This window comes from Marmota marmota, unplaced genomic scaffold (genome assembly GCF_001458135.2).
Source record: "Marmota marmota marmota unplaced genomic scaffold, marMar, whole genome shotgun sequence".
Taxonomy (NCBI): Eukaryota; Metazoa; Chordata; class Mammalia; order Rodentia; family Sciuridae; genus Marmota; species Marmota marmota.
In genome coordinates, this window is record NW_025999932.1 from 27194182 (window position 1) to 27217971 (window position 23790).

The following is a 23790-nucleotide window of genomic DNA, read 5'->3' on the forward strand; positions in this document are numbered from 1 at the left end:
GTACAAAAAAAAAAAAAAAAAAAAAATTTATCCAACTCTGAATAAAATGCTGTTGTCATCTTCTGTCATTTGTTTAGCCTATGATCCCATCAAAGTCACTTGTTGTCTGTGCTTCAGTTTCAATATTTGGAAATGGAAAAACAAAACAGACATTTTGGAAGGTCTATTATGTGCTCCACATTTTACGCATCTCATTTTGTTCTCATAAAAATCCAGTGAGATAAGTATTCTTCGCCTAGTTTTACAGCTGAGAGAGGCAATGTACCATGCCCATGCAGTTTATAAGGAGCAGAGCTGTAACTTGAACTCAGGATCTTCTGATCTCTCCAGTGCCCTCGTGAAATTATGAGAACATGGCAAGTGAATCAGTCATCACCTACTGTGTCCTGAGAACATCAAGTTTGCAGCTATTTCTACTATTTCAATTCAGTGTGACTTACATTCTTTATTGGTATCATCTCTATAAATTCCAAATTAGTTACTCAAGCTCTCTAAGTAGCTAAGTAGCTTCTATTGGGTTTTCTTCTAAATGTTACATGTTGTGTACTTTTGTGACACCTTAGTTTCTTAATGTCTGCAAAATGCCATCTATTAACAGAAAGCATAATAAAATATATCCATAGTAGAACTAAAACAGCTGTTCATCATCTTGGACAGTAATAATTTTCCTGAAGAAGAAGTGGACGAATAATGTTGGAACATTGATTCTAATGCTGCAATTCACTGAAAATCTATTTGAAATCTGTAATTGAAAAATATAGGCAGTTAAGAGTCAAAAACTGAATTGGGTATATACATATTAGTGTTTTCAGCTTTTCTTTTCATTTTTCGGCTTTTTTAAAAATAACATTGAATAATAATTAATTAAATAATAAATTGAAACAATGTATTTCATAAAATGAACCAAGATATGAAAATCCAAAAATGAAGATCTCTTTCTAATTTGCAGGGGAAAAAATATATTTAGTGTATAGGTTTGGGGTTTTTTTACAGTTTTAAGGTTTGATAATAAATTGTTCTTAAGTCTGGTACCTTTTATCATTCACAAACACTATAATAATAGTATAATATGTGAGTGAGTAAAAATAGTTATTTGTATCATATCAGTATTTTGTGGTCTTACACAGTAGGTACTCTGACCCACAAGGTTGCCTGGCTCCCTGAACTTATTTGAGAAATTAGCCATCAGTGGAATTATTTTAAAACTATTCATTAAATGCACCACTCTTGACAAGTCAGCCTTATTACTGTAAAACATGAAATGACTCCACTGAGTAATTATTCAAATATTTATGTGCGAAGTTTCCCTCTTTGCATTTAGCAAGTATAATAAAATGCTTATGAAAAATCAGTGTCTTTGCTGCAGTATAATGGAGAGTCTCTTTTAGCTTATTTATACATAAAAAGCCAAAGTAAACATCAGAACATTTACAAAGTACATTTAGTATTCCCTTCTGTCCCCCCTAAAAAGAAAACACCAGTATGAAATAGTTCTGTGATTCTGTGCACTTCATCTCCTCCTGCTGCCCAGTACGTAGCTCATCGATGGTGGAAGAATATGATCATTTAAATGCAACAAGAGCATCTTTGTAGTGGGCCTGCCCTCTTTCAGCAGCAGCACAGAGCTAGAATTCATCCCTCCATTGGCTCTATTTCTCGTAAATGAAGGAGCTGAGTAACCAAGAAGCCAGCTAGACCTTCCTCCCTTCCTGAGCTTTGAGGGCCAGGTCTTTGCAGATTCCACCCTTCCTTCCTGAAAGCCTGGCCTCCAAAGGGTAGTAACAGAGAGATGGAAAAAACACACACGTCCACCCAGCGCTGACCTTTCATCTCTCCTGAGATGGTCTCAGTGTGTTTGCCTTGGAAAGTATGCCCTGCAGATCTACTACCAAGACGGTCTTTATGGCGACTTTTTAATGGATTGAAAAAAGTTCTGTTTTAAATTGTTAGATTTGAACCTTGAAGAATGCTTTGGACATTCTGCACAGAGAGTGAGGGTAACGCCTAAGTGAAGTAGTTGAATCCACCCACAGATATTTAGGAATCAGAAGTTTGTCTCCTTTCTAGGTCTGTAGCAAAAAATGGGACAAAAAAAAAATTAAAAGTAGTGTTCACTTTTAAATTTTTATTTTAGAATGAATAGGTTGCCATTTACAGAAAAGTTGCAAAGATAATATAGAAAGTGGCCAGCTTCCCCTATTGTTAACATCTTATATTACTATGGTACATTTGTCACAATAAGAAACTAGTGTCAATTCATTATTGTTACCTAAGTTCTATACTTTGTATTTCATTTGTTTTTCCCTGATGTCTTATTTTCTGTTCCAGGATGCCATCCAAAATAGTATGTTACATGTAGTCATCATGTCTCCATAGCCTTCCACTTATAATCTATTTTCCCTTACAATGGATTTTATTGGGATTTTATTACATATGGAGTAAATAAGACTTTTCTGAAGGTGTGATACTGGGATACTATATCACAAAGCCACATCCCAACCCTTTTTATATTTTGAGACAGGGTCTTGCTAAGTTGCCTAGGGCCTTGCTAAATTGCTAAAGCTGGCCTCAAATTTGCAATCCTCCTGCCTCAACCCGAATTGCTGGGATTACAAGCATGTACCACCACACCTGGCTAAGATTATTAAACCATAGCTGGGGACTGTGAATTCTGATTCCTTTTACATCTGTGGAAGAAACTTCCTTTTATCTCTCAGTTCAAAACATTTTATTTATTTGTGGTGGTGGAAGTCAAACCCAGGGCCTCATGCATGCTAGGTAGGTGCTCTACCACTGAGCTACAGCCCCCAATCTCAATTGAAAACATTTAGAGGATGATGACTTGGGGGGAAAAGCCCAGGAAAGTGCTGGAGTATCATTAGAACTAATGAACTACTCCTTTGACACATCATGATATGCTTTCTTCCAAATAATTACTGCTATTTTATCTATGACAGAAAAAGATTTTGTGGCTATGGATATAATAGCCTCAGGATGAGGGGAAAGGGGGCTTTTTTTTGATGATTAGATCAATGTCAATTTCAAAAAAACTAATGGTGATTTGGTTCATAGTGCAGGCTGAATGCAATTGCCTGTTTGTTTCTAACCTCTGCTAACCCATAAGTAAAGATCAGGTACAATTCTCTACATGTATCCACAACCATTGTTACAACAGAAAACACACAATAGGCTCTCAAGAAATAGAATCTGAGGAAGAAGGCCATAATTATTTTGTTCAGTCTTCAGGACTTCTTTGAAAGGTGGCAGTGGAAAATCTCTTGACACGAAGCACTCTGGTCCCTTCCCTGGTTTCCTGCTTTATAGAAGGAAGTAAGCCCAGCCCGGTTAGCTTCTCTGTGCCTTAAAGCTCAGCAGAGATCCCCACATGCCTGGAGAATTCCAGCACATGTATGTTTGTTCTCCCACACATCACTGCTAGATAAAACCTCCCTGTCCCTTTTTTATGGGTTTATTTCCCCATTCAAAAATCTGTAGGGACTTCCTGTTTTCTAGAGAGAAAAGCTTTTCAACATTGCATCTCTCCACCCTAACCCAGGCTCTCTACAACTTTACTACATTCATCATTATAATCATCAACAAATAATTATTTCATACCTTCATTTCCATAGGCTTTCCTGCCTTGGGTCTCTGCATATTTTCTTTCTTGACTCTCATCTGAAATTTCTGCCCTTTCTTTAACAAGGCTCAGGAAAAGTCCTACCTTCGTTCTTAAGCTGTCACCTCTTCCCTCCCTCTGGTGGTCTCTCTCTCCTGAGACCTCAGGTTTCAACATGCACTCCCTGAGTTGGTGAATTTCCTCCTGGTCTGACGTTTTGCACATTTATTTATATTCCACTTAGAGATCATACATTGATCATATGTGATTTTTTTTAAAATTTTTTTTACTTAATGAACATTTATATGTCATATATTTTTTTGAAATGTGATTTTTAAAAATGGTTTCATAAGAAATTCCACATTGTACTAAGGCATTTATATCTAGCTAAGACATTTAGTTTTTTTGTTTGTTTGTTTGTTTGCTAGAAGTATTGGTGCCCTGACCATTCTTGCTCATATCTATTTATATACTTAATGTAAATTCTAAGAGTGGGCTTCTTGAGATTGATTTTTATTGAGTTCTTGATATATATTTTCAATTTACCTTCAAGATATGGTAAATCAAATCTTTTCCCCATGGGCACATTCATCTTATCGCTGCTCATCAGCACTGAGTATTATAATTTGCTTATGGTGGTTGTTAATTAAGGACTTAAAACCCATCTCGTTGTGGTTTTACATGTCCTAGATATAAGGCCTTTATCAGATCGGCGTTTTATAAATATTTTCTGTCAGTCTGTAGCTTATCTTTTATCACTTTCTGGACAGTATATTCTAAAAGCAGAAGCTTTTCATTATGACTTTCACAATATCAAGTTTTGTCAGAGAATTTGCTTTTTGGGGGTCACAAAGATGTTTTCCTGTTTTCTTCAGAATTTTTATAGTTTTAGGTTTGATTCATTTTCAAATTAGTTTTTGCATATGAGATCTGGATTGAAGTTCTTTCTTATGTGTGGCAATTAGCAAAAGATCAGGAATCTTCCCAGATAAGGAAAATAGAATAATAAGTCTGTCAAAAGCACATTGTTTAAAGAAGTTTGCCTTTAAAATAATACAAGGTAAATTTTTCTAATATATTAGTACTTTCAGACTAATTTGGGACATAACTTGCATTAATAAATGAATGCTTATTGACAGAAAATAATTATTATCACCACTTAGGTTATTTGTTTGGAGGGTAGATTTTCTTATTTCACCTAAACAATTAATATAATTGTATTAATATACTTATTTATGCAACAAGCTTTTGGGGGGTACTGGGGTTTGAACTCAGGGTCACTCAACCACTGAGCCGTATCACCAGCCCTATTTTTTGTGTTTTATTTAGAGATAGGGTCTCACTGAGTTGCTTAGCACCTCGCCATTGCTGAGGCTGGCTTTGATCTCGTGATGTGATCCTCCTGTATCAGCCTCCCGAGCTGCTGGGATTACAGGCATGCGCCATTGCGCCCAGTTTACAACAAGAATTTTTGAAGAGCTAAGAAATACAACGTACTGTGGTGGATGATGTAGGAAAATAATTTATTTGCAGCTCCCTGAATTACTTGGATGCAATTAATATCTGATTCCTAGAATGAAAGGGAGTCAAAGTAATTAACTTTTTGAACTGTAAAATTATTATTATATGAGGAGCATCTGTCAGTGCTAAGGGACATGGCTCTTGGGAATGTACTAATAAAGATTATGAAGGAAAAAACTAAGTGAAACAAATTTTGTAGTGAATATTGCTGGAGGTTATTTGTGCAATGGAAAGTTTCCCAGTGATTGTCAGTGCCACCAGACCTCTCAATCGCCTCCATCTTTCCTTGTAGGTCATCAGCTCCATGAGCTCCCTCTCTGAGTACTGCCTTCCCTCCATTCTACGAACACTCTTTGACTGGTACAAAAGGCAAAATGGTATTGAAGATGAATCCCACGAATACAGGCCAAGAACAAGCAATAAATCCAAAAGGTATGTTTCTTTCCAGTAGGGATATGGCTTTTCTTTGTAAGAAACGTAAAGTAAGTTAGATGGCATCTAGACCTTCTTGACTCTCCACAAGGACACCTGGCAGGTGCTGCAGGGTCCACCTGATCTGTAGCAGGTATCACATTTGGAGCACTTTGCCATTTCCAGCTGTTAAATATTGGAAATTCACACGTCCTTATTTCAACCTTTGTGGGGACAGAGTACAAAGGGCCTCTTGCCTGCTTCTTCTCTTTGCCATCTCCTCTCCAATCCACACCCAAATGAAAGTGGTGAGCCCTGATGATGCGCTGAGATGTTCTAGTCCTGGCCTGGTAACCTTGGGTGCTTAGTGAGCTGCAAGGGGAAGCCCTGGATGCCCTGGGGCGGGAGTCCCATCTTTCCTGAGGGCTGGTGAACAGAGTGGGAAGTGCCCCAGTTCTAGNTTTTTTTTTTTTTTTAAGGTTATTTTATAAGCAGATTTCTTTGCATAAATTGACACATTTTAAAAATTCTTTTAAAATGACAGTAAACTGAAATTAATTACTCAAAATTAGATATTAACTGCTTTCTTGAAGTGGTTTATCCCTCATTTTTCTTGACAGTCCTAGTAGTTTTGTTTAAAAAAAAAATTAAACTTCTTCTGAAATTGAAGATCTGTAATTTTATCAAATTATATTTCATCTAAATTTGTAACATCATTTTATGATAATCTCATTTATGCAAGATTCTGTTGTTTATCATTTTATTCGAAGGAGAGATTAATAACTTTTTCATACTGAAAAACTTTAGGTGAAGAAGGAAACTTTTAGTGAAATATAATTCACATACCATAACACTCAGTTTTAAAGTACATAATCCAGTATTTTCAGTGTATTCTTGAGGTTATACAATCCTCAGCATTATCTATGAACTTTTTAAAAATATTTTTTTAATCATAGATGGACACAAAACCATTTATTTGTTTGTTTGTTTGTTTGTTTGTTTATGGTGCTGAGGATCGAACTCAGGGCCTCACACACGCCAGACAAGTGCCCTACCACTGAGCCACAGCCTAGCTCTCTGTGTACTTTTTTATCACACCAGAAAGAAACTGTTACCTATTATCTCTTCAGAAATGCTTTTTTAATTTGTCCAATTTTAAAGGTAAAATTTCTATTCTGTATCTGGAAATGGTCATTCTGTGTGATCAGTAAATGCAGGGGATCATTTTATTATTTCCCGTCTTACATGAGAACTGGTAACACAGTGTGACTCCCGGCAGGCGGGGAGTGCAGCAGTTCTAGGGAGTTGGATTGAGTTTAGTCCTGCTGCTGACTGGCCACATGCCTTTGGGTAGCTCCATCTCCCAGGCCCAGGAAGTTAGGTTCATGGTTTCTGTGTGACTTCTTCCAGCTGAGAATTTGATTTGTCTATTCTGTGTTCCCTTTTCTCTTGTGGGTTTGAAAAGTGGAAGCTGCTGCTACATAAACCCTTCTACATAAAATTTAAGATTCCTATATGAGCAAATCAATGTGTATTATCCCCTCTGAAAAATATAAGTAAATACATATGATTTCATGTTTGAAGTAAACCATTGCAGCAAGGCAGTGAGGATACGAACCTTACTTTTTTTTTTTTTTTAAGGTTATTTTATAAGCAGATTTCTTTGCATAAATTGACACATTTTAAAAATTCTTTTAAAATGACAGTAAACTGAAATTAATTACTCAAAATTAGATATTAACTGCTTTCTTGAAGTGGTTTATCCCTCATTTTTCTTGACAGTCCTAGTAGTTTTGTTTAAAAAAAAAATTAAACTTCTTCTGAAATTGAAGATCTGTAATTTTATCAAATTATATTTCATCTAAATTTGTAACATCATTTTATGATAATCTCATTTATGCAAGATTCTGTTGTTTATCATTTTATTCGAAGGAGAGATTAATAACTTTTTCATACTGAAAAACTTTAGGTGAAGAAGGAAACTTTTAGTGAAATATAATTCACATACCATAACACTCAGTTTTAAAGTACATAATACAGTATTTTCAGTATATTCCTGCGGTTATACAATCATCAACACTATCTATGAACTTTTTTTAAATATTTTTTTAATTGTAGATGGACACAATACCTTTATTTTATTTATTTATTTATTTTTATGTGGTACTGAGGATCAAACCCAGGGCCTCACACATACAAGATGAGTGTGCTACCACTGAGCCACAAGCCCAGCTTTCTATACACATTTTTATCACACCAAAAAGAAACTATTACCTATTATCTCTTCAGAAATGCTTTTTGAAATTTATCTAATTTTAAAGGTAAAATTTATATTCTGTGTCTGGAAATGGTCATTCTGTGTGATCATTAAATGCAGGGGATCATTTTATTATTTCCCATCTTACATGAGAACTGGTAACTCCAGGGGGGAGGTGGGTTGCAGCAGTTCTAATGAGTTGAATTGAGTTTTAGTTTGCTCCACTATTTTGTCAGAATTTAGTTATCGAAACTAGATTTTTCATGAATTGATTCTTCTAGGGATTGAAAATAAGGTTTTTAATTGTGTTACTATTTGTTTTCAGGAGATCAGAGAGATAGCTGAGGTCCAATATGTACAGAATCAAGACAGTAAAACTTGACTTGGGTTCACTTTAGTTACATTTGAGCATTTAAAATGGGAGAATGTGTGCTTGGGAAAAAGCTGGCAGAATGAGGGTCTCTAGAGCATCCTGCATCTGAGATGCAGCTAAATTAGGAACTGTAGGGAGGAGTCAAGCAACTGAAAATAGTCAAATCGGAGGGACAGACGTTGGGTTATGATTTCTAAGATTAGTATAATATCAACATTTGCACTGACAAATAAATTTGTCAAATGCCTCTGGCCCCCGGCAGTTAGACTTCAAACCAGCAATAAAGTCGAATTCATTACTAGAGAAGTATGTCTTTTATTTTAAAGCCCAGTTTGGCTTATTAGATACAATCAAAGGTTTGTTAATTTTTTATGTTAAGAACAACTCCTTTTTCAGGGTTTTCTGACCATTTCTGTAGACCCCTGCCAACCATCTGACACAAACAGTGCTCTCTACTTCTGCTGGCCATATTTGAGAATTTGCCTTCCTCTTGATTTCAAACTTCCTGTTTCCTTATTCTGTGATATAATGAATATAAGGCCTGACTACTGAATACCTTCCTTTTTCTACATGTTTCCCTGGCTAGCAGTAGCACTTTGTAGCCCTAAAGGATCTTAAAGGATTTCAGACAGATGGTTTTCTCCACTACTCTTCCTCTTGGCAGGGGTTCATGAATGTTCCTAAATGTTCCTGCCCTGTGAATACATTTCCACCTGCAGGGTAAAGCTGCAGGCTCCCTTGCTAACATTCCCTTGTCCATCAGGCTTAAATTGACCTTGCTCAAGGTTACAAAGCACCTCTAGAATTTCTTGATTTACATCTTAAAAACCACCCTGCTTTGTTCTCATTCCCTCTTGACTGGAAACAGAAGCATTCCATATTTAAGATAGATCTTGATTTATTCTGAAAATACCCTCAAGTCCAAATCCTGTCATCCTTCCTCAACAGGTATTGAGTATGTATGTGCTTAAGAGACTGTGCTAAACACTAAACAAGCTTTATCTTCTCAAACCATTATATAAGTACAGGTTTGAGCATCCCCAATCTGAAAACCCAAAGTCTGAAATGCTGCAAAATCTAAAATTTTCAAGTGCTGACATGGACATCTCAAGTAAAAAAAAAAAAAATTCCACATTTTGACTTCATGGGACAGATCAGTCAAAACACACTAAAAAGAGTATATAAAATTACCTTCAGGCCATGTGGAGAAGTAGTATATGAGATACAAATCAGTCTTGTGTTTAGACTTGGGTCCCATCCCCAAGAAATTTCATTATGTGTATGCAAATATTCCAAAATCTGAAACTTTAGAATCCAAAACACTTCTGGTCCTAAGCATTTTGGATAAGGGACATTCAGGTAGTACACTTACTATTCCTGTTTTCTTGTTGGAGAAATTGCTGGTAATTAGAAGAGGTATAGTTTGAAGCCTGGATTGCTCCACACCGAAGTGCTCTTAACCACCATCCTGTGCCAAGGGACTGGGCATTCATTTTACGAGTCTTTCTTTGTTCAACTCCAAATGAGCTCTCAGTGCATCCAGTCAGCAAAAAATGGGGTGGGAGCATGATCCTGTCTTTTGTCAGTTCAGTTTCCGGTTCTGACTTTTGAATAAGTCTCTGCTTTGCTGCTCCTCCCTCTTCTTCCAAAGGACAAAAAGAAAAGAATACAGGGTGAAATAAAAAAAAAAAAGAAAGAAAGAAAGAAAAGAAATGCTGATCTTTTCTCCATTCCCTGTTGTCCTGCTCTGATTGCCAGTCATAATAGTTCTTATTTAGCTCCATTCACAAGATTCTTGCATTATATTATTACATTATGTCACTCTTTTCATGAGATCCTGTCACCACACACCTCCAGCTTGGCCACTCCATCATGTGTGGGCCTCACATTTTACAAATGATAGGAATCCTGGGTAGCAATATGAAAAATTGTGTTCTACATGTGTAATAAGAATTATAATGCATTCCGCTGTCATATATAAATAAAAATTTCCACAAAAGGAAATAATGGACTCACTTGTAGCAACTCAAGTTCACGTGGTCTGAAATTTCAAATTTGAAGTCAGATTCTGGACTTCCAATCCAATGTTTATCCTCTATACCCCAATAACAGCAGAATAAGCATTAGCATGCATTTACCCCTTGTAGTAACAATGGTCTTGCAGTCCAGTGGGGATGAGTTCTACATTTTTGATGAATTCTATCACTTGATAATATCTTCAGTGCCATTTAATGTGTTTTAAATTTTGCAGTGATGAACAGCAGCGAGATTATCTAATGGAAAGACGGGACCTCGCCATCGATTTTATTTTTTCTTTAGTATTAATAGAAGTATTGAAGCAGGTGGGTAATTAATTTATTGTTACTTTGTTGTTGTCTATCAATGTGAAAATAATACTTAAGTTTTGAAAGTCACAGTTTATGAAATTGGTTATGAATTCCAAATTCTGGGTCATATGAAGTGTGTTTATTGATTACTGAAGAACAGGCATAGTTATTGGAAGTACTATTACTGATTTTCTCCTTAATATTCCCTTCCAAGTTAAAAGTCATCCTTGTTTTTCAGATTCCACTTCATCCTGTAATAGATGGTTTAATTCATGATGTTATTAACTTGGCTTTCAAGCACTTTAAATACAAAGAAGGGTAAGGTGATTTCTTGCCTTAGAGTTTTGAAGAAGTTGGGTGCTTAAAACTGAATCACTGGTTGGATTTTTCAGGTGAGCAGAGATCCTAACTTGTGTAATTTTTCCTTATTTAGGTATCTTGGTCCTAACACTGGCAACATGCACATTGTGGCTGACCTGTATGCAGAAGTCATTGGAGTGTTAGCACAAGCTAAGTAAGTGAGCCCCGAAGCCCTGGACCGAGAACACAGGAGTGCCTCTGACTTAAGGAGAGGCAGCTGTGAGCTCACAAGGAACTCAGGTTCTTTTTACCAAACATACCCACCCCGAAAACTAATTAGAGTCTCCTCCAAGGCAGGTACCTAGTTAACTTTTTCACCCAGGCATTTGGGCCAGATCCTACTGAGTCCATGGTTTTAGACAACTGCTTCAAAGAAAGAAATGGACTCACCAAATTATTTTCTGTCTGTTCAGATATTCTAAAGGTGTTTATCAATTTTTTTTCAGGTTTTGTTTTCTATAGTCCATGAGTGGGTGGTAGCAATCTATCATTCATGAATGGGAAAATTCCATTCTATAATGTCCCCTTTACTCTAGACCTTACTTAATTCAGCTGAGCTAAAAGTGTTCCAGCGTCTGCCATGGAAACAAGTGGGGGTGGGGGAGTTCTCATTACTAAATTTATCTGGCCCCATAACTCCATATAACAGGCTAGAACATAGTGTCAGACTATTAGCAATAACATACTTCTTCCAAAAGTGATGTCACACCATACTTACCCATCTTCATTTTATCCAACCCTGAGGCAAACCAAGCAAGATCCCAAATGCCTACTTTGGGCAAAATGAGGCAGAGACATAAGGAGAATTTAAGCCAAGAGGCCAGTTGGCTTTGTTGATGCCCCAATCCTTGGGAAAGACAATCCTCCAAAGAGATTTCTATCTTTAATAGATGGAATTTCCTAAGTGAGTAGCATGTAAATACACAACTTTTCTAAACTTTGAAATACTTATTCAGCAACCTTACCTAGCCAAAATGTAGACAGGAACTTGGGAGATAGACCCCCCAAAAATCCTTGGCCTGATTTATTTAGTCTAATCCAATCTATCTACTCATCCCAACTACTTGTTTTTTCCTAACATAATTCATCAGTGTTAGAAGGTAGAGAATGAATTTTTGTGAAGGGCAATACAGGTCAAAAGCTGACAGCAAAAGAAGAAAGAAACTTGCCAAAGCATTCAGAAGAATTCTGTATTCCCAATTCTATTATCTGGACCTTTTTGTATGAGTCTGTGTTGTACTTTTATGATAGCCTATTATTATAATTGTGGTTCATGAATCATTAAGGGATAAAGGTGCATTTTGGAGAAATTTCCATTGCAAGTAGGAAATAAAGACATAGGTATTTAACTGGATAAGTTGCAAGTATCTGAAAATTAACTCATGTGTATCTTCCACATTCCTAAAAATGATCCAAAGAAGGAAGTATTGATATGTATACTTGCTGGTTTGTCAAACTCTGAAAATCTCAGCGTATTTCTTTCTAATTATCTTGGCTTAATTCTCTTGTGCTCTCATTTGGACAGCCTAGTATTCCAAAAGTGGCTTTTTTGTGTGTTATTCCTATTTTCAAGAATTATGCATAACAATGTCAGATACTGTCAAATGACCTCCCTTAGTTCCATACATTTTGAATAAATTGAGAAATAATGTCAAAACTGAGTAGAGTTTGAAATTGCAGGAGTTTCCATATTAGGATAGATCTAGGATCCACTGAGCCAGTATTTTCTTGCCAACAGTGGCTTTTTTCATTTTCTTGACGTCGATATTTGTCCCAATTCTGCAATAGCTAAGTGTTAAAAATGTCTCAATTTGGACAGTGCTTCAGTATTTTCCAGTCACTGGGGAACTCTTTAATTCCTATCTTTCAGGGACATTTTTTTACTATTAAGTGATATTCACACATAGTATTGGCTTTTTTCAAAGTCAATTAAGCTAAAATTAGATTTTTTTTTTTTTTTTAAAGTACCTTGGCCAGTCTGCTCTTGCAGTGATCAGACTCAAATAGCCCATGGTATGTTCTCAACCAGGCAATGTGTAGCTAACCTTTATTGATAGATAATACAATCTTACCTTAGTGTCATACCATGAATTACGTCTTCGTTCTCATAAGTATACCAGGACCATTTCTTTATCTTCACTTTAGAAAAGTACTGCTTCTCTTGTTCTCAAGGAGATAAACCCCCCAAAACACAATGTGATTAACATTCCTAAAAATGATAAGTATTATAATAATTTGAATTTTAGATTGTGTATCTATTTTCCAATGATAATGCATATTAAATATTTTCCACATTATAACTTCAGGTTTTAAGGCTTACTTGGTCGTTGAGTTTTAGCAGAATCACTGTTTTAATCTTCCTGGTAATAATAATACTACTTAATTCCTGTCAGTAAGGAATGTATTCCTATTAAGAGATATCCATACATAGTATTGACTTTCTCAAAGTAAATTAAGTTAAATTAGATTTTTCTGTGTAGTTTGGTTAAAAATATATGCTGTGCATATGCACAATATATCTTATAATGTGAAATGTATAGTATTGCCAAAGGCTGAGTATTTACTTACTGTATTTGTCTAAGTTCTAAAGAAAAGGTCGCTGAAAAATTGGCTTTTCCCTATAATCATTGTAAGGGAAGTGGATTTTTGGATTGCTTTTATGCTAACATAACATGTTCATATCATTTGGAACTTTCAACAGTAAAAGATAGTCATACTTATTTTTAAATTAGAAATAAAGTTTGAGCAGCCATCTCATGAGAAGATCGATAGACTGAGTTATACAAATAACCTGGCCTTTCCTACCTCTGCTTAGTCAAGTATAAAAGGTGTAAGAACAAATGTTTAAATGTGTATCTTTTCTGTGAAAATTACCTTTATTTCGTTCATCAGTAGAAGTAAAATCAGATTTCACAAAATTTCAACTTTGAAAAGGAGCTTCAAGTAGCTTAGCCATGTGCCATCTGCAAGAGACCTCTCAATGACCTGCTCAGCTTCTGCTTACATGCCTCCATGACAGGAAACTCACTATCTCCCCCAAAGGAAATTAACCCACTCAGAACATGTACTGAGCACCTACTATGTGCCTGATCTTTTGTGGCGCTTACAGCTCATCAGTGGAGTCAGACAACCAACAAAATCCCATAGACAATTAAATTATATAGTATATTAGAGTTCATTCCATTTTCAAATGTCTTTTTGCCATAAGTTTTCCCTTCATTTTCTTCCATGTAATAATTTAGTGCTTGAAGAAAGTGTTCATGGCCTTCTCAAGTCACTCACTTTCAATCTGTACACTCCTCATTGGCTAGGCAGTTACTCATATGTATTGGTTTACTGGAGACAGTGTAACAAAGGACCACAGTTTGGATGGCTTCAACAACAGACATTTATTTACACACTGTTCTGGAGGCTAGGGGTTCAAGATCAAGGTGCTGGCTGAAGTGGTTTCTTCTATGACCTCTTCCCCTTGAGCTTGCAGGTGGCCACCTTCTCCCTATGTCCTCATGAGGTCCTTTCCCGTTGTGGGCATACTTTTTCCTCTTCTATTCTCTAGGCATATTGGATGGGGGCCACCCTAACTCAATCACCTCTTTAAAGCCCCTGACTCCAAACATAGTCACATTCTGAGATACATGAAATTAATACTTTTTTGTATGATCCAGAGTTGGGGACACTTTAGTCCATAAAAGTAGGTCTGGGGAAGGTCCAGAAAATGTGCATTCTAGTAAGCTCCCAGATGCTGCCAATCTGGAGAACGTGTTTTTGAGAATGACTGGTTTAGACATAGAGATTCTAGAACCAAACTTGGCTTCAAATGCTAGCTTCTGAGCCTCTCAGCTATGAAATTTTATCAGGTTATGAAATCTTTCTCTAGTTTCCTCTTCCATTAAAATAATGATATAATATTGAACCTGCACACAGTGTTGTTGAGGATTAGATAAGTCACTATATGTAACTGGCCCGTGGCTGGCGTGGAGTGGGTACTGTATCTGCTTGCTACAATCGTCATCATCTCCATCAATTTTTATCTATAAGATTTAGAAAAGGATGATGACATTGGAGCTTTGAATTTATATTCCAAAATATTCAACAGTGTAGTTTTAAAACTTCTTCAAATAGATGTTATCTGATATCAAATCTATTTTGTAAGTTTTATAAATAAAATTTGCATTTCAATTTTGCTGATTTCTTCATCCTAAAAAATAATACATAATCTTCCAACTAGTCTCCATGATATTTTACTTGTAAAGTAAACACAACTAATATTTTTTATCTTATTTCAATAGTATTTAAGAAATGTCAGAATGGGCCTGTTTGGAATGCTGTCTTGAAAGTGAATGTTTTGTGGAAAGCCACAAAATGCCACCACAGATTAGGAATAAACCCTGAAATATCCTTAACTACATTAACAACCCATTAGAGAATATCTCATTCATAAAATATTTGTGCCTTGAAGTTATTTATATTTTCTGCTCTATTGCCTTTGTAAAATCTTTTTATTGTGAAATACATGTAGCAAATATACATAAAAACCCATAAAACAAATATATAGTTTAACAAATTGTTATAAAATGAATACCATGTAATTTCTCTCCACCCCCCAAAACTGGCCCCTTTCCATTTGGGAAACGGTCTGTGTGCTCGGCTACCTTTATTGTGTGTCCTAAAACTTCTACTTTGAGGCAAGACTTGTTCCCAACTTCTGTGATTCTATTGGTTTGCTTCTATTAGTTTGCCTTTAGCTTTTGTAATCACAAGTACGTTTTCTAATCATACCTGGCTTTCTGTGTTTTTCTTTTCTGTTTTTTAACTACTAATCAAAGCAGCATATCTCAGAAGTTTAAAAAAAATCGTAGGTTTTTAAAAAAGCCATTCTTTTTTTAAACTAATATGACATGGTTGTTGGCGTTGCGATTAATATTATTTTGCTTTCAAATAATACAAATAAGTTTCTTTTGTTTGTTTTCATATTCACCACATTAAATTATAAAATTCCATACATATAATAGACAGCCCATATCTTTTAAACATAATTTTCCCATTACTAGATTTTCCCATTACTAGATTTTTCCTTCAACTTAAAAATATATTTTTCCATGATCATTAATCTAAAACAATCAAGGAACAACAGGAGAAAATTTTGGAAATAGATGTCAAAATATCTTTGGCATTATTTGTAAGTCCAAAAATCATTTGCTGTCACCGTCAGAAATAACTGACCCTAGTATGTTATTACTCACATACTCAAAATTTGACACTTTAGGCCCTGGAGGTCTGTAAGTATGTGGGAAATTGCTAAGCCCAAGGAAATGGAGCTTTTTGTCTTCTCAATTTAAGAGCTAAACCATCTTGAGAGAGTCTAGATAATGCTGGGTCTGTTCCCTAGTCTGAAGGAGAGGTGAAGCATCTTGTCGAATAAGAGGGGAAAGGAGAAAATTGGACTCTACCAAATCCCGAATGTCAAATCCTTGTGAAATGACAGTCATTGTACTTCACCTGTTTCTAAGGATCTGATGACCGTGCACTGTCACTTTAGGTGCTGGAAGCCCCCATTGCATGGCTTTCCTGTCACTTGATAAACCACTTATGTTCTTTTTGTAGATTCCCTGCTGTCAAGAAGAAGTTTATGGCAGAGTTAAAAGAATTACGGCACAAAGAGCAAAATCCGTATGTGGTGCAGAGCATTATCAGCTTGATAATGGGAATGAAATTCTTTCGAATTAAAATGTATCCAGTGGAAGACTTTGAGGCCTCTCTTCAATTTATGCAGGTAAAGTCCTGGGCAAGAGCACTAAGTGGTGATCAACTCAAATAATTCCCTTTATCAGAATGACACCTCGATTGTGAAAACCCTTTATAAGCGGGATCCAACTTACAGTGATTCTTCTAGTAATATTTCAACTTTAGTGGTGTGATAGGTATACACATTCAGTAGAAACTGCATTTCAAGTTTTGAATTTGGATCTTTTCCCAGGCTAGCACTATGTGGTCTGATCCTCTCTTTAGATGCTGGGCAGAGCTCCTGGCCAACCCCATCATCATGGTGGGAAACAGCCAGCACCACAATGTGCTCTGTGGCTAGGCCAGGCCATTCACTAAGTTAGGGGTGTTCAATGCCATTTCCTCTTAATGATATTTTCAACTTATGATAAGTTGATCTGGACATCCCATCATCATGAGCCAAGGAGCATCTTGACTTAGAACATCCTACCTTATCAATAATTCTTTAAGTGCCTGGAACCAAACAATAGAGTTACAGACACATTGTTTCATTTTTTAAAATTTCCTGTTATCTTTGGAGTAAAGTGTACAATAGCATTTCTTACTTTTTTGGTTTTTTTCTCTTTTATTCATTTTGATAACATTGTTCTGTGAATACAATATAGCTGACACTTTTACTTTTTTAGAAATTGATAGCATTGGATTGGCTACATCAACATTTACAGGAATCTTCATTTAAAAAAAAAAAATCAACCAAATCATATAGGTTTGATGTCTATCAACCTGAATTCATTATGGTGCATAGCAAAAAAAAAAAAAAAAATGTTACTAATAAGAACTTGGGAGAATCCGTAGCTCTATTAAGAGTTTACAACTGGGCACAGTGGAGCATACCCGTAATCCCAGCTGGTCGGGAGGCTGAGGTAGGATTGCGAGTTCAAAGCCAGCCTCAACAACTTAATGGGACTCAGTCTCTAAATAAAATATATTTTAAAAGGGGGGCTGGGGATGTGACTCAGTGGTTAAACACCCCTGGGTTTAATCCCTGGTACAAAAAAAAAATTACAAAAACTTAGGTACCTGAAGGCATTTTTCTAATACTTCTGTAAATTAGATTTGGTACTCATCTTACTTGAGACTTTGGATGTAGGAGTTATGAATGTAGATTGTACCATTCTATAATCCAAAAGTCAGCTATTAAAAAGACACGTAATAAACATAGGAGAGGATGGGAGGAAACTGGAACCCTCATGCCGTGCTAGTGTGAATGCAAAACAGCCTGGAAGCTCCTCAGGTGCCCAAACGTAGAATTACCCAATGATCCAACAGTTCCACTCTAGGTATATAGTATACACCCAAGAAAAATAAAAATGTATGTTCACACATAAACTTGAACACAGATGTTCATAGCAGCATTATTCATTGTAGGCCAAAGTGAAAATAACTCAAATGTCTGTGAACCAATGAATGGATGAACAGAATGTGACATATCCATACAATGGAATGTACAAAATGTGCTATATTCATGCAGTAAAGTACTGATGCATGCTGCAAAATAAATGAACCTTAAAAATATACTTAGTAAAAGAAGCCAGGCACAAAAGCTCATGTAGAATGTGAATCCATTTACCTGAAATGTCCAGAATTGGCAAATCCATAGAGAGAGAAAACATGTTAATGGTTGCCTAGGACTGAGCATTGGAGTGGATGGAGAGGTAGAGAGTATCTGCCAAGGGGTACAGAGTTTCTTTGGGGGGCATTAAAAAGTTCTAAATTTGATTGTGGTGATAGATGGATGCACAACTGTTGGTATACCAAAATCCAGTGAACTGAATATTTCAAATGAGTAAATTGTAGAGTACACGAATCATCTCTCCATAAAGCTGGTACGTAGAGGGGTGGAGAGAGGGAAGATGGACATTGTGTGTCAGACTTCTTGGATTTGGATTGAAGAACCATATTTATCGGCTCTGTGACCTTAGCCAGTCACATTGTCTTTTTCATCCCAATTAATTCACCTAAAAGGTGCTGGTAATGACACTAACGTTGAGGATTCTTAGTATATGATAATCACTCGGTGATTCTTATCTATTCTATTATTTTTATCCCACTTTCATACTAATAGATCATATGTGTCTGTACTTGGGTGACAACTTGATATATGCATACATATGCAAAAGGTAGCAAAAGAACATGATCCTGGGAACCATAAACTCCATTCTGTCTGGGGAAAACGGTCTCTCTGACTCCTAGTTGGTATTGCCCACCCAGAGCAGAGGTTGTAATATGATGTTGGTAGACTGAGGACCTTAGCAGCTGGTCTTCCCAATTGCAACTATAATAAAGGGTGAGAGCTAATGTGGAAATTAGTATGTCATCAAATATGTGTAGCCTGGATTCTTGGATGGGAATAGGGCCTGGCAGAGACCACAGGAAGCACTAGCAGAAGGCCTGGAGGAGAAAAGGCTGGCAGTGTTCAAGGAAGGCCTCCTTTCCTATAGGACAAGTCCCTGGGCAACCTGCAGAGACATCCTTGCTGTGGGAACCCTACCAAAGCCTTGTATGAGGTGGGGAAGGAGGCATTCCAGACTTGCTTATGAAACGATCTGAATAATAAACACACCTAAAATGTCAGAGCAAGTAAACAGCTCTGTACCCGAGGCCATCTGGCACTGGGCCCAAAATAAGTTTACTGTCTTCAACCTGTCTTCCCATGTTTTCCCTCCCTGGGGATCTGTTTGCAGCCCAGTCAAGGGTGCAGGTCCCCACACAGGGTAAGTGATCTACAGACCCTTATTGGAAATGAATGACTGAATGAACCAGCCAGTAATCCAGAAGATAAATGTGTGTTTACTGGTTGTAGATGCTTTGTCCTTTCAGAAGAGTGGCTTGAACTAGATATAGAAGAGAGAAAACCAGCCTTGTGAAATGTCACTGAGGCCCTTGTAAACCTTTCGACTTGATACAAATGTCTGATCCAGTGATTTTTAATAGATTACAGAATAGGCTGTGTTGGTACATATGATTAAGAGCTGTTTACTTAAGTTTGCTTAAATACATTTTACATGTACTTTTCAATCAACTCTCCCTATATCCTTCTTTCTTCTTTGTAGGAATGTGCCCATTATTTCCTTGAAGTCAAAGACAAAGATATCAAACATGCCTTGGCTGGACTCTTTGTGGAAATCCTTGTCCCAGTTGCGGCTGTGAGTTAGCCTTTCCTTTCTAAGAACTTCTTCAAACTGAATGACAGACTCAACAGTCTCAATAATAGAATATTCACATGCACTTCTGTTTCAGGCCGTTAAAAATGAAGTAAATGTTCCCTGCCTTAGAAACTTCGTGGAAAGCCTATATGATACCACTCTGGAACTTTCTTCTAGAAAGAAGCATTCCTTGGTTAGTATCTATGAGAAAATCCAAAACACAAACAAAACTGCAGAGATTAAAATTGCCAGGCAGAAATCTATTTGATTTGTAGAATCCTTGTATAAGAATGCCACAGATGGAAGAATTACCCATGACTGACTCTTTCATAAAGGCTTTCAAACTTTTGAGCTTACATTTATTATCAGCTGTGAATCATGGTACTAGAAGGGGATTTGACCGTGTCACCTCCGATGACCCTTCTGGTTCTATGGATTCTGCTCTTTGTTTTTTAAGATTGGCTTAATTTGATTTTTGTTTAAATTTCCAAGGATTATTTTTTTTCCTCAATCCAAAAGCTAAAGTTTATGAAGTTCCTCTTCTCAATCCCCAGGATCCTATATACTGGGTAATTCCTATCCTGACATTCAGGATCAGAATTGAAGTGGGCAAAAATCGGGATGGGAAATAGTGGCCCCCAGGTGAGGTTCTCTGAAGGCTGGGAAAGCAGTTCTTGGGGAGGGTTTGTACTGAAAAGAAGCAGATTACCCTCCACAGTAAATAAAGCTCTGGTTTACAAATTGGCATGTAGTATACCAGGGCAATCATGACAGTCTGGAGGAAATAGTTTGTTTAGATGGCTGTTTAGATGGCTGTTTAGTAGGGTTGAGGCTAGTTTACAAGTATAGACACTGCTGAGCATGTTGCTTTTCTGGTAGTGATAACAAATTGGCTCATTTGTCCACATTCCAATGTCACTGTGACTAACTGATGCATTTTTTTTGAAGACTAGTGACTGGCATCAGAGCTGCATTCAATGGAAACAGTAGTTCAAAGCCCTTTAAAGCTAAGCTAATTTAAAGAAGAAGAAAAAAAATAAGTTAATGAATTGCCAAGCACTGAATCTCATCTCTGGCAGTTGTTTCTTGCTAGTTCGAGTTAATAGATAAGCCAGTTATGCTTTTGTTTAAATCTTCATCAGCCTGAGTTCTTTGGGAATCATAAAGGTATCTAAGATCTGGCTTAGCAAAATGGTAGTGAATTCTGCATGTGTTTCTTGGGTGGCTGCCCATTAGCTTTTATGTCTTTAGTTGCTGTGGGAAATTGGCCCAGTTCAGCAGGAAAAGCACAGTAGCACCTCTGTTTATTTGGTCATAAGCAAATTCCTCTGTGGTTAAATTTGTCTTAGTGGAGTTTACCAATGTAATAACATTTCTTTTAGGAATCTTCCTTAATTACAGGAGGATTGCATGCAAAAGAAAATATATATACCTACCTCTAAGACAGGGACAAACAAATAGATATTTGTAAGTGAAAAAGCCAGTAACATTTTCAAAATTAATGTGCCTTCCTGCTCTTTTTTTTTCCCCCACCCCAAGATTGGCAGTGACCTAAGATGGTGAGTTGTTAGTATCTTGGTTAGGATCTATGAGAAAATCCACAACAATGGTTTACACATATAGTGACAGAAAGTAAATGTTCTCTTTTACTAGGTGTGGAAGGCAGGCTTGCCCTGCTCAGAGCTACTTCATTATATATAGAAAAGTCGTCCTTGGGCTGTGCTGAGCCCTGAGTTACTCCATTTTATAAAGCAGTAGTTGTCACTGCGGTGTGATTACTTGAGGGTATTCTTTTCAAGCCACATGACGGTAATCAGTTCGTCTCTGTTCACTGCTCTCTGGGCAGGCAGGCAGCACATTTGCTGGATATTTGTTTTCAAGGTTCCTAAGTGAAGACTACTTAAGTGAATCAGATTTCTCTGTTCTTATACATGAAGCATATCACTATACTTTGTCCATAGTTCTAGATGATTCCATCCCCCGCATTATCAGAAAGTATCTGCAAAATGCCCACCTCCGCTGGACACCCATTAGGCCTTGTGTAACTTAGTGTCCTACTTATTCAAACCCTTATGGCAGAGGGAGATGGTGAAGTAATTGGTACAGAAAATATGTGTTTCCTGATTCATTGAAATATCATTCTGTGATCTCGTCTCCTTTCTTCTCAGGCCTTGTACCCCCTGGTGACCTGTCTGCTCTGCGTCAGTCAGAAGCAGCTGTTCCTGAATAGGTGGCATGTTTTTCTTAACAACTGTTTGTCCAACCTTAAGGTTAGTATTTGTCATCTGGACAAAAAAAAAAAAAAAAATCCTTTACAAGAATTCACAATACAGTTCACAGGCAGGCGTCTATGCTTCTGACTAGGGATAAGAGAAATCACTTCAGGTTGGGGGAAAATAAATCTGTTCCAATAAGGATCACTTTAAAGAAAATTAAATGCTGCTTTATATGCATCTTTGTCACATTTAATTTAAATAATATAGAAATTTAAAATGGCCACGTTTAGCCAACAGAAGCATGTGAATTGATTTCGGGTGCTCACCTATCCCTCACGCATCCTCCTTCTGTCCCCTTCAGCCTGGGTAAATATTTTGGAAATAAAACTCCCTTCTATGGGAAGGATTGACTTAGTGTCATTAGCATGCTATGCCATTAACATATAATGACACATTTGTGTCTTTGGACAGTGTCAGAGTTTATTAACAAGTTGTATCACTTTCATCAGCTTTAATTCACTGAAAGTACTCGTGGTTCACTTAGTGTCATGAGCGAGGCAATCACAAGTTTTTTTTTTTTATTTCATTCAACTTAATTACTAATATCTATAACATTCAAATCACACATCCTACTTTATACCATTATTTATATAGGAAGCAAGTGTTCTCTTTTACTAGGTGTCGGGGGCAGGCTTGCCCTGCGCAGAACTATTCCATTATGTATAGAGAGATAGTCCTTAGGCTGTGCTGAGCCCTTAGTTACTCCATTTTTATAAAGCAGTAGTTGTCACTGTTGTGTAATTACTTGAGGGTATTCTGTCCAAGCCACATGACAGTAATCAAGTTGTCACTGTTTACTGCTCTCTGGGAAGGGAGCACAGGTGCTAGGTGACACAAGGAATAAAAGTAGTGGTCCCTGAGACCAAGAAGCCTACAGGTAAAGCAGCCATAATGATTAGGTTCGAAATTGGCTTTATAGGTTTGAAATGGTAAACATGCTGTGTGTTTAGTGACCTATTGATAGAAGGCAACTAAATGAAAACCCTCCATGATAATAAGTGTAAATAGGAGGTATTCTTCACACTTGTTCCCGCTTGTGTTCAAAGTTGTGGTTCAGTGTCTTTTACAGGTTTGACATTTGATGCTTTCCAGTTTTAGAAAATACTTAGTTGTAAAATCTTGCATGTGCTTGTACATGTTGCCTCGTTTTGTGTTTTTCCTAAGACACTTTAATTTGGCAAAATGGTTAAGATTAATTATACTATTTTGGCATTCACCATAATTACACAATAATCTGCATTAGAGCTGTTTTAAGCACCCACTGTGTACTGGCTCTAAAAGCTGATTGTGAAATCCAAGATTAGAATCATTCATTTTCTTCAGAATGGCAGTGAAATATAATAGCAGTGGATAGAGAATGAAGCTTTTAAAGGACTCCTAAAACTGAAGTGCTTTTCAGGGTTATCAACTGTTATATAATGGCTGCTTTGAAGTATTTTGTTTGAGGATTTATCCATCTGCCCTGATATATGATTCTGAAGTGCAGCCCAATGCCATTTTTATTATTCGGTCTACTTTTTAAGTATCCAGTTATTAATCCCATTTAATACTTTTTTTACATTTTGTACAGATAGAAAATAGCTATTTTCTTCAAAACAAAGAGAAATAATTGAAAATGCTCATAGAGTGGCTTCCTGTATATAGTATGTATAATGTGATTGATGAATTTTGGCTAAAATTATGATATTTTGCATAATAATTTACTACTATGGTTAAAAA

At 36.6% G+C, this 23790-nt stretch overlaps 1 protein-coding gene across 9 annotated transcripts in view; it reads left to right on the forward strand.

Annotated features, from left to right (window-relative positions):
• The window catches only part of Fry (FRY microtubule binding protein), a 376400-nt gene that overhangs the window by 210810 nt on the left and 141800 nt on the right, over nt 1–23790 (forward strand). For all 9 annotated transcript variants that reach the window (XM_048800797.1, XM_048800790.1, XM_048800793.1 and 6 more), the window contains 8 exons: nt 5430–5569; nt 10430–10520; nt 10744–10823; nt 10939–11019; nt 16470–16638; nt 19703–19795; nt 19890–19988; nt 21964–22065. In XM_048800797.1, the coding sequence (XP_048656754.1) occupies nt 5430–5569; nt 10430–10520; nt 10744–10823; nt 10939–11019; nt 16470–16638; nt 19703–19795; nt 19890–19988; nt 21964–22065 (855 nt within the window). The remainder of the gene's footprint in view (nt 1–5429; nt 5570–10429; nt 10521–10743; nt 10824–10938; nt 11020–16469; nt 16639–19702; nt 19796–19889; nt 19989–21963; nt 22066–23790) is intronic.